At 42.2% G+C, this 17,745-nt stretch overlaps 1 protein-coding gene across 1 annotated transcript; it reads right to left on the bottom strand.

Moving 5' to 3' along the window:
- Positions 1-12,129: 12,129 nt before the first annotated feature.
- LOC133266908 (histamine H3 receptor-like) lies at positions 12,130-16,973 on the bottom strand. The gene is made up of 3 exons (XM_061448630.1): positions 16,558-16,973; positions 13,761-13,927; positions 12,130-13,210 (listed from the first exon to the last, which is right to left on the bottom strand). Exons 1-3 carry the CDS (start codon positions 16,844-16,846, stop codon positions 12,425-12,427), a joined length of 1,242 nt encoding a protein of 413 aa, XP_061304614.1. The 5' UTR covers positions 16,847-16,973; the 3' UTR covers positions 12,130-12,424.
- Between the last annotated feature and the right edge of the window lie 772 nt (positions 16,974-17,745).

Raw genomic sequence — 17,745 nt, forward strand, 5'->3', positions numbered from 1 at the left:
ACTGAGTAACAGCTAATCAAAGCCATAAATAAAAGAAGCCTGCTTTGACAACTGAGAACACTTCTAACATAGTTTATATGACATGCTTGGCCTCACTGATTTTTCTGAAATCCACAGCAAGGACACAATTTAAAGCATGCAATATTATTCCTGAGATGAATATAGCTGGATTTTGTTGTTGTTGTCATTGAGACCACTGAATTTCACCATGAAATTTAAAAAATAACCTGGACTTTCTAAGCAGTTTCATGAGAAAGAAGCCACAATAAGAAAGAAGGATGACACCAATATACAAGAGCTTGAGCACAGAAGAAAAAATCCTTGTTTGGGGACAAAGGCATTTTCCAATGATCAGCCATTGAATTCCACCAGCACATTTGGCTATCCCCAGCAATCTCACTATGGTCATTTAAGAGCTGTCTGAAATATTGTTATGGCAAACTATGACAGCCTAGATATAGGTTAGCAAACAAATGTTTCTAATGGTAGTATGGTCTGACAATACCATTAGCTGGGATGGCCAAGTATCTTCATCCCTAGCAACTTTCATTCAACAAACATTGCCTAGACTTGGTTTGGTTCCTATTAAAGGCACTATACAAGATAGATGATTATAGAAAGTATCTTTCACAAAGTTATTACAAACTGGTTCAGCTTAAATTAAATGGGAAATACAGCAAAAATGTTTTGTAAGTTAGAGCATAGATTTGAAAGAACAAAAGCACAGATAAGTCAGTCAAACTGAATACTGAATACAAAGAAAATATACAGCTTCCCTATGACAAAGAACACCAGCAGGTTCAAATAAGAAGAATGAGAAAATATCTTGCCTTAAGTTAGGAAAGCTCAGCCACACGATTTTTCAAGTCTCCTAGCAAATCTCTTTGATAAACTGTTGCAGACAGTGCCACAGGACTCAGGAATGGTAAGGGTATGACCTGCAATTAAGAAGGTGAAAAAATTGACCCATATTTACAGGTCTATTAGAGCCACTTGAATAGCTTGCTAGGCTTTAAAATAGTGTTCAGTGGGGAGTCTAATTAATGATGCAGAGGTAAAAGCAATATGGGATAAAATGCAACATGGGTTTACTAAAGGTAGACCTTGCCAGACTCACTCAATTTCTTTTTTTGAAAAGGTAACTATGAGGGCAGCAGGGGAGGTATTTCCAGTAAAAATAGGGAAGCATTCATGTCTTTGTATGAGGCCCAGGTGATACCATATGGAAAACTGCATACAATTCTGGTCACCCACATTTCAGGGAGATACCTTCCAGCTGGAAGAGACACATAGAGGTCAGCATGAAGGTTAGGAAAATGGATGTGAGACTTCTGGCTGTTCAGCCTAATGAGGGGGGATGCGTCTGCGAGAAGCAGCCTGGGAAAAAGAGACCTCTCTAAAACAAAAGACAACACTGGCACAGAACCTATGCATACAAAGTGGTCGAGAGTAAATGCAGGTTGGAAAGAAAACAAGCTGCAAAAGCTTTGCAGCTCAGGCAAAGGTTTCCAAGAAGAGTTGTGAGACAGAAAGCTAATTACATCTCAGGGTGAGCAGTGGGTATGTGAAAATGATGGCTGCACAAAGTGACCTGAGAGTAAGGAACCGTCAGATGCTCAGGGATTGTCTTTGTTTCCTCAGTTCCTACTCTGTGCTTTTCAAAGACCATTGCTATGTTTTTATGTAAAACACATGCTCTGACCCAACTTTTGAATCAAATTATTCAAATTAGATCATCTTAAGAGAACAGCATGAAACTAGCATTGCGGTTACTTCTGCAAAATGGGGATCAAATGCAAGGTTACTTGAAAACCAATATAAGTGGGCCATTATAGCACTTCACATAATTTGTATTTAAAAATTCCTGTACTTTAATGTCAGTGAATATTACCATAAAATAATTTGTCACATCTGTAAGTTAATAAAATCAGGAATAGAAATGAAGCCCGGCATCAATACACTTGGTATAAGTATAGCCTGGATGTTATTAGCCTTTAATACAGATTTCCTATGTGAGTAAGAGAAGATGCAAAGATTCTGTTTCCAGTTAAATCAGTTGGACAAGAGTCAAGCACTCCCCCACTCTTTGATTTCTGACCAGGTTGTGACAGAAATATGATGGCTTACAGTGCTCTGCAGGTGCACAAAGTCTAGGAGACCCTGACATAGAAAAGGAGGCAAAGCCCTGGGAAAAAGCAAAGAAACAAGTTGGTTTCATCTTATGTCCACTACCACTTTCAGTATTTGCCACCCTTAATGTCCAGTTTTCACTAGACATGGACCACATTATCACATAACCAGTCAGCAAAACAGGACCTGTCAGAAGCAGCAGACAGGAGGTGGAGTAGTAGGAGGCACTGGTGGCTGCTGACAGTGCCCTGGACCTGTGAAAGCCTGTGTCTCACTCTTGTAGGGCAAGGTGTGGTGAATGCCATGCATAACAATTCCCATTTCACTGCCTCAGAAACATTCCCTGCCATTTAAAATCTGTCTTTCTTTAGAACTCTGTTAAGAAGGAAAACAATTGAGAATTGTAGTGCTGTAGTTTCTGTGCTCTCACTCCCTCAGAGAATCAGAAGAGCTAATACAGAGAAAGAAACGGGGAAAAAGGTAAAACTTGTTTACACATTTGAAGTGTTCTCTCTTGAACTAAATGACCTTCACGGATCCCTTCCAACCAAAATTATCCTACAATTATATGAAGTGGTACTACTAGCCCCGTCAGCCTCTTCTCCCAGCCAACCATTCTTAAGGAAGCTGGAAATGATGTGGAGCAGGAAGGCTCCATTCAGTGTCAGATACAGTTTACCTGTAAGGGTGACATGGCAAGATAAAACCATAAGAAAACTGCTTACAGCATTCCTAAACTTATGAACGCTTGAAGGAAAAAATTGAACCTTGGGTAACAGTCATTTCAGTGGCACAGGTCACTTTGAGGGCAACATAACTGCGTCAGTTTTAAAACATGCTGGAGTTGGCACAAACTCTGCTGCATGAGAAAACATTAATTGTTTTTAAATATCTAAAGGATGGTCTGCAAAGCTGTAGCTAAGCTGTGTTCAAGATTTAAAGACAATTCATTATTTTCTACTGATCTAAATCCTTAAATCACCTTTAAATCTTAGCTCACCTAAGACCTTAAAATAAAAGAACTTAAACTCCCTGTGTCACTGTACCAAGTATTAAACTGATCAGTATTTATTAAACTTAAGTATGTAAATAAAAGTATAAACTTCATATTATTAAAAAGTTGTGAGGTTTTAGAAATGTCGTGACTGAATGTGGCTCTCAGCTAACTTCACAAAGTCGGTCTGCACTCACGTGGATGTTCAAACTTCAGAGATAGCTTACTCTCTGTACTGCAGACATCCTTTAAGTTTGGAGATCCCTCTGCCACTTATGAGGCTGGAGACCACTATGAAAAGGAATAATAAAATGATAACATAGAATTTTTCTTTTATGACTAAGGCTTGTATGAGTAACTGCACTCATCATTTTCACAGACTCATAGAATCACAGAATGGTTTGAGTTGGAAGAGACCTTAACGATCACCCAGTCCCAACCCCCCTGCCATGGTCAGGGACACCTTCCACTAGACCAGGTTGCTCCAAGCCTCATCCACCCTGGCCTTGAGCACTGGCAGGGATGGGGGAGCCACAGCTTCTCTGGGCAACCTGTACCAGTGCCTCACCACCCTCACAGTGAAGAACTTCTTCATAATGTCTAATCTAAATCTTCCCTCTTTCAGCATGAAGCCATTCCCCATTGCCCTATGGCTACATGTCCTTGTGAATAGTCCCTCTCCAGCTTTCCTGTAGGCTGTTTCCTTTCAGTGGTGTTTTAGTCGCACACTGTACAACAGTCATCAATGCTGTGAAACATAAATAGGCTTGCAGTTAGTCTTCTGCTTTCTTTTTCAAATTTTCCTTCATTTTCCAGAGAAACTTTACTTTCCCCACTCTGTGTGGAGTAGCCTTGTACTTCCTCCTATCACATCTTCTGTTGTAAGCAAGGAAGCTCTGCTTCCTCTTTCTGTTCCCTTAATAAAACCACACACATGGAGGGAGAATTTTGCTTTCCCTGATACTGAAAAGATGTTCAGAGCAGTTAAGGATAAGAGAAGGAAAAGAAGGAAAGAAAAGAGGCTTTAAAGGACTAGCAGCTCCTGTTACTGGAGCCACCCTGAATGCTCCAGTTCAGGGGGGATTCATGTCTCAGCAGGGAAAAAGGACTTCAGCACCTTCATACACCACAACAGTGCAGGACACAACCCAAGTGTGTGCTCAACCGAAGGTCTTCCATACCGGCCCTCATCTCTCATCTCTTTGCTTCACCTTTCAAACAAACCCTCAACCACACTCCCTCCTGACTACTACATAACCAGATCATAGCCTAAGAAAGCATCTATAGCTTAATTTGAGGTATTAAAGAGGAGTAAGTAAACTTTGGAGCAGGAATTAAACTACAGTTTGGAGGTCAAGGGAAAGAATTTTTAGAGCCTGAAATTCATTGAAAACCAAAACAATCAGCCCAGCTTTGAATTCACAAGCCCAGGGAAAATCATAAATCAGGCAAACCTGCCCTTGATGTTCGTTGTTACACACCAAAATCATTTAAAGTTGGAGTCCCTGCAGGTTGGGCCATCCAGGTCCTTTTGCACATGGTATCCAGCTCTTGAAAGTTGCCTTCTGGGCATGGTGCCGTGTTGCCCACCTCACATCTCTGCCCTCCTCTTTGGGGCAGGGCATGGCTTTCAAATTCACCTCATAGCATAGAAGCCCTTTCTCCCTATCAGAAAAGCTAAATTGAATGCCAAGTGCCTTGACTGTCAGCAAAATACAGCTGATGGCAAGAGCCACCAGGACAGTCTGAAGCACAACATTTCTCTTTGTGGGCTGCTGCCCCACTGCAGGCTCAACCAGCAGCCCTTCAGGTGCCATGGTGGCAGCTTTCCTTTCAATTAAGAAATCTAAACCGGGAAGAGCCACAGAGAGGCAGGAATTATGCAGGGCAGCTAAAGAGGACGAGGCAAAGACTAATGGCCTGAAGCGAGAATGAAAGACAATCCAAGATGTAAAGATCCTAACACTAAGTTCCACCAAAAAGCACCCATGGGAACTCTTACACTGACGATTTTTGCTCTGGGAGGATCAGGGGGAGGAAGGAGAGGAGGTGATGGCCATATGAACACTTTGTGCCTTCCAGTGCAAAAAATAAACAGATTAGCTCCAGGACTACAGATCACTACAGAGAGACTTTGAGTTGCTCCACTGAGGGCGACATAGTCCTCTCTATCTGACATGACCATAAAGTCGTGACACTGCGTCAGCAGTACAAAAGTCCAATTCGCACTGTTCCCTCTCTGGATATTTCTTAACACAGCCAATATGTCAAAAATGAGAAAAAAACATTTTTTTAATCCCAGCAATCTAATAATCTGCACCAATTTTTAAAAGGCACTTAGCTAAAAATGTAGTAAATATAGTAAATTTGGAAGACAGGAAAGGAAAAAAAGATGGACTTTATTTAACCTCCCAAATATTTTCCAGCCCAGAACTGGATGTAGGATAGAACTGTTGCTTTGCTGGCTCCCTTTCTTGTTAAAAATACATCCAAAGAATTCTGCTAGATCTCTGTGGTAATTGATTTAACTGATCTTCAAGACAGTCTTTTCTAACATCTATGAAGCTACGTAAGAAGAGACATTCAGATATCCTCAAGGTCTTTATCAAAACCTGAGGTTTTTTGCTACTTTGCAGTTTTAGAATCATGGAATAGTTAGGGTTGTAAAGGACCTTAAGATCATCAAGTTCCAACCCTCCTGCCATGGGCAGGGACCCCTCACACTAAACCATGTCACCCAAGACTCCGTCCAACCTGGCCTTGAACACCACCAAGGATGGAGCATTCACGGCTTCCCTGGACAACCCATTCCAGTGCCTCACCACCCTCACAGTAAAGAACTTCTTCCTTATATCTAATCTAAACTTCCCCTGTTTAAGTTTTAACCCATTACCCCTCGTCCTATCACTACAGTCCCTAATGAAGAGTCCCTCCCCAGCATCCCTATAGGCCCCCTTCAGGTACTGGAAGGCTGCTATGAGGTCTCCACGCAGCCTTCTCTTCTCCAGGCTGAACAGCCCCAACTTTCTCAGCCTGTCTTCATACGGGAGGTGCTCCAATCCCCTGATCATCCTCGTGGCCCTCCTCTGAACTTGTTCCAACAGTTCCATGTCCTTTTTATGTTGAGGACACCAGAACTGCACACAGTACTCCAAGTGAGGTCTCACAAGAGCAACTTAGAAGTCAACTAGCAACTGCCCCTCACATTCCCTATTTGGTTCAGACTTTTCTACCATTCATGATCTGTGTGATCCAAACAGAAGTATAGCAATTCAACACATTAAATTTGAATATGCCAGCAGTCTATGTATGGGTGCGTATGTAGTCTATGTGTCCTTTAGTCATCCATAAAAAAGACTCTGTATTTTTACCTATTGGAGCACCAATACGTGAAATGCAGTTTATTGCTCAATATTCCAGGTGAAAAGTTTAAAAAGGTAGCCAATATTTTTGCCAGATTAGAAGTAGCAAAACTCCCCTGAGCTGATGACTAGTACTGGCTCAGCACTCCAGTGCAACAGGAACAAAATGCACAATCACTCCTCAAACACAGCTACAGTTTTAGTGTCATCCTCCTCTCACTTCCCAGTGTCACTGGAAGCCTGAATCCCTATCAGTATGAGTGACAGTAAACCTACTGATTTCAGCCTGTGATCCCAATCAAATTAGATTTTTTTCCCTAATAAGTCCTGCCCCTCAAAAATAATACAAATAATGCAAACAGTTAATTTTCAGAGGTGATACCTATTAACTTCCATGGCAATATTCCAGAAATTAATTTGGCTCAGGTCCTGTAACATAGGCATTTGCACTGACATACTGTCTTTGTACGTACTCGAGGACTGATTCTACTTGCAGTCAGTTGTCAAAAGCGGCAGAATCAGTTCAATGTAAATGTCTCAGCAGGTAACTCCACTAATTTTAACAGTTACAGACAGTTTCCCCCATACAAAGGGCTAAAGACAGAGCTAAAGTTGCTAAGACCCTTAGCATGCCAGGGAAAGCAACAGAAGTGAGATCTGTCCTGCTGGGGAAGTCATCCAATCCCAAAAGCCCAGCTGAGAGATCTCTTGAAGTTGTTCACTGTACAGATCAAGGCAAGATCCTACTCCACTCTAGCTTGGCACAACTTTGCTAAAGTTACTGCAGGTTTACCAAGACAGCCAAGCTAAAGCTCTGATCTCTAGAAAATGATGGAGAAACATATCCAAGTACTCACATACAAAGCTGAGCTGCAGCTTCAACATTGTAAGCTGACCCAAAAGTAAGCTGCTTACAAAGAGAGGTCTCAGCAATTCTGTTACACCAGGTGCTAGCAATTCCATGCTTGTGTGATAAGCTAGATAAGGTACTCACCCTAAACTAACCAACCAAACAGAAAACTAATTACTTTTCATCTAGATCAGTTCCTAGACTGAATATCCTGCATAGATGCACAGGCTCTCACCTAGAATGGCAGTGGGGCAGGACCATGGGGCCAGGGGCAGCAGCAAGAAGGTAGGAGAGACAAATAGATATTTTAGCACCATTCCACTATTAAATAGCTTAAAGCAATCATGAGAGAAAAGCCTTTTATATCAGAGGAGAGGGCACATTGTTGAGGTCCTGCTTTCAGCTCAGTATTACTTGTTCTCCTTTTCCATGAGTGATATAAGGCTCTGCTTTAAATGCAGAGCACAGGACACTTTCTATGTACGACAATTTAGGATGAAGTCCTGCACTAACTTATGATTATCTGCATTACTAAAATCTTCCTTTCTTTGCCAAGGCAATAATCCCCTCCCCTAATCTTTTCTGCAGCAGAGTAAACACTAGATGTAATATAACAGATCTGGTGGCGTTTTAGCAGAAAGTGCTGGTGTCACATCATGCAGGATTGTGCGTATAAATGGCACCTTTTGAAAGGATTTGCAAGGTTTAAACATGCCATGTAGCACTAGTGACATCTTCAGGAACATGCAGGTTGAAACAGTGAGAGGAAAAAAATCCCAAGAATGAGGCTTCTGTGAGAAGCTATCATAAGGAAAACTAGCAGATGCACTCACAGTGCCTGCATTCACAAGCTTACCTGTGGATGAGCATGCCCTCTCAACTGCTGTCTTAAGGGGTGAAATCAGGGGTTTAGCTCATCTAAATAATGCTCTGGGGAAGCTTCTCACTTTGTTGGTAATGCAGGTGCTTGGGGAAAGCAGACTTGTTTTAGAAGGCACCTACACAGCAGTGTGACTCTCCTCCTTCCTAGGAGTAAGAAAAGCATTGTCTTTAGGGGGAGGTTGTGTTTCTTCCTTGGTCAGACGTAGATAGGTGTTCAAGATATACCAGTGTGAAGAGGACAAACATAAATCATTATACATTATCCTACAGGCTGATTTTAAAAGCTCCACAGCTCAAGAGAGAACACATCAATGAAGAGTCACAATTGGTTATATTGAGTCTTCTTGCAACTGAGAACTTTAACAAATACTCTTCTTTAATGATAGAGTGATAAGGGAGAGTTAATCAGGGAGCACGTATGCACATGAGAGAAGATCAGAGCACTGTGCAAACAACAGCAAGAAAGTCTGATCCAGCTTGAAGGATAGTAACCACATCCTGAAGAAGGGGCTAGAGGGGGAAATTCTTGAGATGGAAATCCCTAGATTTGGTGATGTAAGGAAAGAGGCAGTCTGCCTTTTTCATTCTCTTCTGTTCAAGAAAGCAATCCCTTCTGCACGGAAAGAAACTGGACTTCACCTTCATCTTCTCTCCTTATATGATGTTGTTCCAGATTTGCCGTACAAAAATCCAGCCACTCTACTTTATAACACTTTACCCTATTTACACTAGAAAAGCTATTTCTAACTCACTTCATTAACACTGCTGATAAAACATTGTTTTTAAACTAAATTCATGCAGTTAAAATCAAGACCAAAGAGGAACTGGATTTTTTTTTTTTTTTGGTCTGACTACATCTGTTAAGTTTTTTTTGCTTAAAATGTCTGACATTAATTTCTGATATTTTTAAAAACATTGCCTTAAATAATTTTTTTTCATTTTACATCATGTTTAGTTCAAGTTCTTAAAACCCTTCCAAAATATTGTGTGAGAACCTCCATACCAGCAAAGGGAGTCAGCTAGGATTGTTTACATTTATTAGGAATACAAGTCATTAGGGTTTGGCATTTGTGAGATGAGGCAGCACTGTCATTTTAGAAATACCAGGGATGAGACCTGCTTGACATGATGATATGCAAGAACCTTGGGTTCTACCCCAAAATTGCACTAGCCTAGCAGCAGGTAGGCTATGAATGGTAGAGTTTGTATAAGGTAAGGGAATGTATTTGTGGCTTTGTTAGGCTGCTAACACATTACAATAGGTTTTACTTAGAGAATATTAGATTTCTGTGTAGATCTCTTAAAAAAGAAAGACCTTTTCATAGTACAAGAAATGAGAAGGAAAACAGTAATGTAATTGAGAGTATGTTTAGTAAAAAAGCTGTCCCAATATGCCTGGGGAACCGTTGAGCAAGGCACACAGAAATATGTGCCATAGCAAATCTATCGGCAGTATGACAGTACGGAGGAACTACCTGATGCAAAATGGGAAACCAAGCACTACGGGTATACAAGAAATACGGTGAGGCTTCAAGGAAAAAAGAAAAAGCCAGCACTGAAGGATGCAATTGAAAGGAAATTGATATAACAATAAAGCATTAGGATAGCACTGATAAAAAAATAAAAGGAAAGGGTGGGATCTAGAATCGTTTTGGGAGAAGAAGGACAGGAGACTCTTGGCAGGCAGAGCTGAGAACATACTAGGGAGCCCCTGATCAGACTGGATTTGCTCCACTTGCATGATTTCTTCCCCGGAAGTATTCAAAAACTGTGTAGTTGAGGCTGTCAGTGACGTGGTTTAGTGGTGGTCTTGGCAGTCGTGGGGTAATGGTTGGACCTGATGATCTTAAAGTCTTTTCAAACCTATTGGTTCTATGATTCTGTAACATCACAGATTATGCCACTGTGGACAACTGCAGTTCCCCTGGTATGGCTTGGGAAGAACATGACACAAACATAGGGTGACAAGCTGGAACAAGGCCAATCTCATAAGTCCAGTTAAAACCTCAACAAAATGCTAGGACAGAACGGAGACCAACCTGCAAGCACTCATGTACCCCAGGTCACGACAACCCCAGTGTAACGGTGCTACAGGGCCCAAGGTTTATGTCAGAGGTGGGGGCCCAAGTGAGGTTGGTCATGGCAGTTAAGGCCTTTTGGGTACCTACAAGGCCCTCACACAAATAGCAATAAAACCAAATTTTCCTTACCAAGATTTGCTCAGCAAGAGGTCCTTCATCAGTTCTTTCGCTTAAAGCCCAAGGATGCTTTATGCAGGACTATGCTGTTGTTCATCAATTAAACTAAAGTGCCACGTCTCCAGTATCCAGACATTCCTCCTAGAAAGTGTAGCACTGTCTTTATTCAGTTCTAGTTTTTGCACTTAGATACACACATGAATTTTGTTTATAAAAGCTTTTTCTTCACACATTTTCATAGCAATTTTCAAGTTCTGTACTTCAAAGTAGAGTTTTACTGTGGTATTTTTAAATAGGTTCAGGTTATTTTGTTGTTATGGTTTTTTTCATGTGTAAGAAAGACAGGGAGTTGCCTGGTCAATCTCACTTACCAAACCATACATGTGTGAAAGGTCCCATACAGTTCTGCCTACCCAAAAGAGAAGAGAAATTTGCATCTGACGGTAGTATCACTTTTTCCTTTAACCAGGACCCTTTTTGATGCCTTTCATCAGCATGAACCCCATGCCGTATCTTGCAGGACCTGCACTAGCCATGAGTTCAGAGCATGTGTAGGGAGAATTTCATGTCATCAGCACTTAGGTCAGTAATGCTGCTGACTTGCGCAATTTCCACAGGGACTCATGGTCCACAAGAACCTTCTTGGATTGAACCCTCCCTCTGATAGCTCCCAATATTTCTGCTGCCTTGCTCAAGGATAAGTGGTACAACGCTCTCCTGTGCCTTTCTCTGCTGGAAATAACTTCTACATCAGAAGAATAAAAAGACCAATCAGGACCCTCACATAACCACGTAATTTTTCTTGCCTATCAGCTTCTGTCTGACTCCTCTATCTTACTAACAATAGCTCAAAGGAAGTGAGGGAGACAAGAGCAACTGGATTCCTAACTTATTTCCCAATACAGTACTGTGGAAAACAGTGACATGTTGTGTTCCTCAGGGGTCAGTATTTGGATTGGTGCTGTTCAACATCTCTGTCAGCAACATGGACAGTGGGATAGATTGTTTGTCAGCAAGCTTGCTGACTCCAAGCTCTGTGGTGTGGTCAACACACTGGAGAGAAGGAATGCCATCCAGAGGGACCTTGACACACTTGTGAGGTGGGCTGATGCTGACCTCATGAAGCTCAACCAAGCCAAGTACAAGGTCCTACACTTGGGTTGGGGCAATCACAAACAAAGCCTGGGCAGAGAATGGGTTGAGAGCAGCACTGAGGAGAAGGACTTGGGGGTGTTGGTCGATGAGAAAATGAACATGAGCTGGCTTCAGTGTGCGCTCACAGCCCAGAAAGCCAGCCGTATCCTGGGCTGCATCAAAAGGAGTGTGACCAGCAGGTCAAAAGAGGTGAGACCTCACCCTCTACTCTGCTCTCGTGAGATCCCACCTGCAGTACTACATCCAGCTCTGGGGCCCCCATATAAGGACATGGGTCTGTGGGTGTGAGTCCAGAGAAGGCCATGGAGATGTTCAGGTGGCTGGAGCACCTCTTCTATAGAGAGAGGCTGAGAGAGCTGGGCTTGTTCAGCCTGGAGAAGAGAAGGCTTCAGGGAGAGCTTGGAGCAGCTTCTGGTACCTAAAAAGGGGCTACAGAAAAGCTGGAGAGTGAGTTTTTACAAGGCCAGGTAGTAACAGGACAAGGGGGAATGGCTTTAAACTGACAGAGGGGAGTTTTAGATTAGATATGAGAAAGAAGCTTTTTACTGTGCAGGTGGTGAGGCACTGGCACAGGTTGCCCAGAGAAGCTGTGGCTGCCCCATCCCTGGCAGTGTTCAAGGCCAGGTTGGATGGGGCTTTGAGCAACCTTGTCTAGTGGAAGGTGTCCCTGCCTGTGGCAGGGGGTTGGAATGAGATGATCTTTAAGGTCCTTTCCAATGCACACCACTCTATGATATAAGGAGCTACACCTGTTTATTTCATAAGAAATCTAGTACCTGGTAATTCCAGCGTTGTGTAACTGAATCACATTCCTCATTCAGCTTCTCTTGAACCTTTCTTTTTCGTTTTCAATCTAAAAGTAACCTGATCTCAACGTTGCAAACTTTTTGGGACATAGTATTTTCATGAAAGCCATTCGAAATTTAATATGACAGAGAGGGTAGAGAAACGGATTCAGAGAGGAATTGAGCCACAAAAGCCAAAAGGTTATTTCATACAGGGACTTATGGATGCACTCCCTTTGGCAGGCCCCACGAATGATCATTAGTAAAGTGTATGGGGCCCAGCAAATGGCAAACACACACACAATTATGGCAAGTGACTTCGCTATTTTCTTGTCCTGCTGCAGTTTTGAGCCAGACCTTGAGCAAAAAGAAACAAAAAAGTAATTTTCTGGCGTTATGGAATTGTCTCTGGTTGGAGATGAGCTCTCAGTTACCAAAGACTCCCTCTTTGCCCTCATGGAGGAAGAAACGCTGCTCTCTGCTTCCAGCGGGGGAGAAAACACTCCTTGCCTCAGTGAGAGGCAGGATCTCCAGGACAGGCTACTGGTCCTTGAACGCTCGCAGCCCTGGGTGCTGCCGCCCCGCTGGCGCCTCTGGATGCTGTGGAAGATGTGCACGTTGAAGTAGGTCACCAAGAGCAGCGGCACAAAGAACTCCAGGGTGGACGCACACAGGAGGAAGAGCCAGTTGCTGAAGAACTCAGCATAGCACTGGTCCACTGGTACCACGCTGTGTCCAGCCACGTGCTCCCAGAAGAGGATTGCTGGGCAGTAGAGAAGAAATGCAAAGACCCAGATGGCCACCATCTTGACGACAGGGTTGGATGTTATTCCCTGCTGGGCTCTGTAAGATACCTGTGAATGCACCAAGAGGACTTTTTGCCTCATGTTCACAGGCAGTCGCTGCAGTTGGCCCCCATTCTCCATCCTGCTTGTTCTTGCTCCTAATCTTCTCCAGGATTATTTGGGACCATATCCCAGGTCTAGACATTCTCACCAGTGCTCTTCACTTCACTGTGCTAGCTCCACTGCCTTTTCTTCCCATGCCTGATTTTAGGTCCAAACCCACATCCAGTTTACTTTGAATTTCCTTTTTTATTGTCCCCTTTTTATCCTGCCTTACCCTTTTCATCCCTCAGCCTGCTCTCCCTCAAGTAGCAACACAACAGCAACCTGCAGCAAAAATGATGAGAAAAGTTCTGTTCTGGGCTGGAGCATGCTCAATGCAGAACTTTTACCCCATCAAGCTGCAAATACCCAATAATCTCCACATGCCAATGTATTTTTGAGGGCTATTATCTCAACTACATTTGAGCTTGTGCTCGCCAACATGGCAAAGTTTGGTAAATAAAATCCTCCAGTGGTCTTCTGACAAAATTGGAGAAGCTATAAACAAGGTACTTACAGCTTTAGTAACTGACAGAAAACGATCATAGCTGATAAGAACAATGCTAAATACTGAAGCTGTGCACAGGAGATAGTCCATAACTAGCCAGAGCTTGCAGATGCCTCTTCCCAAGTGCCATTTCCCTGTCAGGCTGTAAGGGATGTAGAGAGGCATGCAGAACACACCTATGGGAAGCAACCACAGAGACACCATTTGGTTGATATGTATTGCAAACAGTAGTCTTGGAAGCACAGAGAGACAATATCCTGGTATATGGCTAAATAAATAAATAAAGTCTATTACGGTGAATATGTAATTTATATACAGAAATTGTTATATTCCCATGAAATCTGACAGTGTCTTTCTATGTATTAGATCTTACTGCAATTATGTACACCAATTGTTGGGAATAAGTTCAAGACAAATCAGCAAAAAAGGATCTGCTGAATAAGAAAACTGCAGTCTAACTAACTTAGAGTCTCTAAAGATACATAATCGGTGCTGCAGCATGTATGCACTGTGTTTGTGCTCTGACATGTAATCTCATTGCTTCTAGTCTTTTATCTGTGTTAGAGTTTTCCCCCAAACACATCTACAGATGTTGCTGATGTTGGTTATTATTGTGAGATTGGTAAGCTTTTGTAATCTAGAGAGCATATATGGGGCAGTCTGCACGGTATCAGGAAACTTCTTCTACAAGACATAGAGTAGACAAAGCAGAGGTATGAAACCTTCTCCCATTTTTAATGGGTGGTTTAATCTCATACGGGTTCTCCAGCTGAGATTAACTCCAGAAATCATTTTTTGTTTGTAACATTTGTTTTTTGTCCAAAAGGCCTTCTACTGAAGTGTTTTTATAAAAAGGTTATGTCTTAGTTTTACTTTTAAGCCAGCAACTTCTTCATTTTACCACTAATATTTTTTTCAAAAGTATGGTGCGATATCGGATGCTACATTCCTGAAAATGCTGATCTACCAGAGACAAACAGGAAACTACATGCAGCTTCAAGATCATTTCAAGCTCCTCAGAGTCTTCTTTTCTTAATATGTACAGCAAGAGCTTAGAAGTTACTGAACATATCCAGGCTGATGTGGCCCACTGACAGCTGATAGACTGTCAGCAACAGGGAAATGCACACAGAGGTTTCACTACTGATGACTTGTTTTAACACACACCTTAAACACAAGCAGCATCCCTTTTGTACAAAATACTCATTTTTCATACTTGCTGATGACAGCTGCTGCTCTCATCAACTTCAATGGGATTGATGTTTGGCACCACGTCAAAAAGTAACAACTACTTTTAGTTATAGATATGAATACAGATGCAAGAACCAGGCTTTAAGCATTTATATTTGAAACTATTCTCACTTTTACTAATCGGTAGATGCAAAACATGTGAGTCACATGCCTAGAAAGATTTCAGACTTCTGAGGAATTAAGAAAATATCACAGCAGCTTCAGAAAGTAAAGCATTTTCTGACTGATCCCAAAGACAAAGTCTTACGTTTAAATGGTCTATAGGCCAACATAACACTGATACAGATAATTTCCTCTTGGTTGATTTAAGACTCCATTAGGTACCAACCACAAACAAGAGCCAATGTAGAAGTATTTAAACCTCTAATGATGTAGAGGTGTTTAAATCTCTTGATTAAACTGTAAGACAGGAGGAGAAACAGACTTTTGCAGAAGACCTGCTCAATGAAATGGCAGTTCAAGCAAATTGTCTGGCTGAAGCAGGAAGGAAAAGCTCCAGCACACACATTATTTGGTTTCTGCTGCATGGGTTGAGCCCCAGAATTAGTCACCACCGATGATAAATGGCATAAATTACAGAATTTCTTAAAGGCTAAACTCATACTTCACTACAGAGCACCAACAAACTGCAGTCACAGGGGATGGTATTGCCAGAAGTGGAGTAGGTCGATGAGTGCCAGTTCCCTCCTCTTAATTTGGTGAATACTGGCCTCTGTGACTGTCTTAAGCACTTCTGCAAGAAACACCTCCTTGCTAGCCTCAAGTCCAGGTGTTTGCTGGAACATCTGCCCCACGACCATGGTTTTGTCAGGCTTTTTCTGTCATATGGGCTGTCTCCCTGGTTTGAACGCTGAAGGCATTCATGCCCCCCCACCTCTTTGCCTACCATCATGCACCACAACTGGATCCATGGTACCTCCAGGGGCCAACTTTCTTGACTTTTGCAATGACGCTACGGAAAGAGTGGACTACTAAAAAAAACAGATGGGAGATGCCAGCAGGCTGTTACTGCCATCAATCCATTTGATCTATAAGTTGCATTTCACTGAGTTAAAGCCAGTATAAAACCATAGTCAAAGTGTTTTCTTGTAGTGTAACACACTCAAAAGCCATTAGTACTACGTAGAGAAGTAATTAATTTACGCGGATGTACCACCGGTAGCTGCATAAGAAAACAGTCACACTGTCAAAAATAATCATGTCCTGAAGTGTGTGATGAACAATCTTACAGGAGGAACAAAGTTAAATCTTAAACTGTAGCAAACAACCCCTTTCCTTCAAGTGGTATTCACATACAATAGTTGCTCTTTTGTTATGAAGCACCATTAAAAATATTTGTATGAAAAAGGATGCATTTCTCATTCTAACATATTGTGACACATAATATGCTGTTAAAACACCTCATGCAGCTTCCGCCATTCCTTACTCTCCCGCAAGACACACACCTGGGAAACAGATCTCTTAGAAGAAACCACCCACCCAGAAAATAAACCCCACCGCTTCTCCTAAGATTCCCAGGACAAAAGCAGTACGTGCCTCCGCTGCCGGGACTTACCTACTGCAAAGTCAGAAAGAGCAAGATTGAGAAGGTAATAGTTACTCCGACGCCTGAGGTTTCTGTCCATGATGAAAGCCAGGATCACCAGGGCATTTCCAAGGATGGTCACCAAAGCCAGCAACACCATGAGGAAAGCCAGCAGCACCAACACGCCCAGGGAAAACTCAGAGCCCCGTGACTGCGTGGACCGAGTCTCATTCCACGTTTCAGCCATCAGCGGAGTTTCAGCAGTGCTGTTGTGCATGCTGCCTGTCCAGCTCAGTTCAGTCCGGGAAGAAAGTCGCATCTGGCAGAGTTATCCAAAGGGCTGAGACAAGTCTCTTAACAGGCTGGGATTAATACTGACACATCCAAAGAAAAAGATCAGAATATAAAGGTAACGGAACACAAGTCTTCAAGGCCTGGAGTCTCTAACGTTCTGTCCTGGGTTCAGCAGTAGCAGTCATGTTTTTTCCATAAACATCACTTAGCAACAACCGACAACATCGGCTTCACCAACACTGTTCTCAAACTAGAAGTCAAAACACAGCACTGCACCAGTTAACACAAAGGAAAAAACATGACTGCTACTGCTGAACCCAGGACACGTTCCTTGATCTGAATGCACCTATCGGCCTGAAAACAAAATCTATAAAAAAAAAAACTTATAAGCAGCAGCAAGTTCACACTTTAAAATACACTATCTATCTCTTTCTCTCCTGAAGGTTGATCCTTATCTACTGAGGTCAGAAGAGTTAGTCTGAAAACAACTCTTTTCACAGTCAAGCAGTTGCATATTAGCGTTGTGTAAGCATTTTTACAAAGAATTCTGCTGAAGCTAAAAATAGATTTAATTTTCACTTCCCCGGTGGTCCAAGTTAAAGAAGGATTTGAATTATTACAGTTCTATTTCTCTTACATTAAAATGTAGGCACTGTTGCTGCTATGCCACTTGCTAAATTTTACATTTAAGGAAAAATGCGTATTTCTTAATGCTGCTGGTTAAAATCCAGTTATACTCAGCAAAAGTATCACCTTTGCAGCTCATCCTAATCAGATGCAAGTTTAGCTCTGGGCACAGCAAACCAAATACATGGACTTCAGAAGACTTTATCAGCATGGCCCATCTAATCCTCTGCCTCCTACTCCACACAGTGCCAAACCCTTAGTCTCTTTCAGGTGTGGGAAGGCATATTCCTTCCTCAT

This window comes from Pezoporus flaviventris, unplaced genomic scaffold (genome assembly GCF_033815535.1).
Source record: "Pezoporus flaviventris isolate CSIRO_AGI_PZ_B2104156 unplaced genomic scaffold, CSIRO_AGI_Pfla_v1 ptg000007l, whole genome shotgun sequence".
Classification (NCBI taxonomy): domain Eukaryota; kingdom Metazoa; phylum Chordata; class Aves; order Psittaciformes; family Psittacidae; genus Pezoporus; species Pezoporus flaviventris.

Bases quoted from the DNA above. Each gene is read 5' to 3' on its own strand.
- LOC133266908 (XM_061448630.1), bottom strand. From the start codon at position 16,846: ATGCGACTTTCTTCCCGGACTGAACTGAGCTGGACAGGCAGCATGCAC. The intron at 13,928-16,557 runs GTAAGTCCCGGC...TGCTTCCCATAG, and splicing joins TCTTTCTGACTTTGCAGTAG to GTGTGTTCTGCATGCCTCTC. The intron at 13,211-13,760 runs GTAAGTACCTTG...GTGCATTCACAG, and splicing joins TTCTGTCAGTTACTAAAGCT to GTATCTTACAGAGCCCAGCA.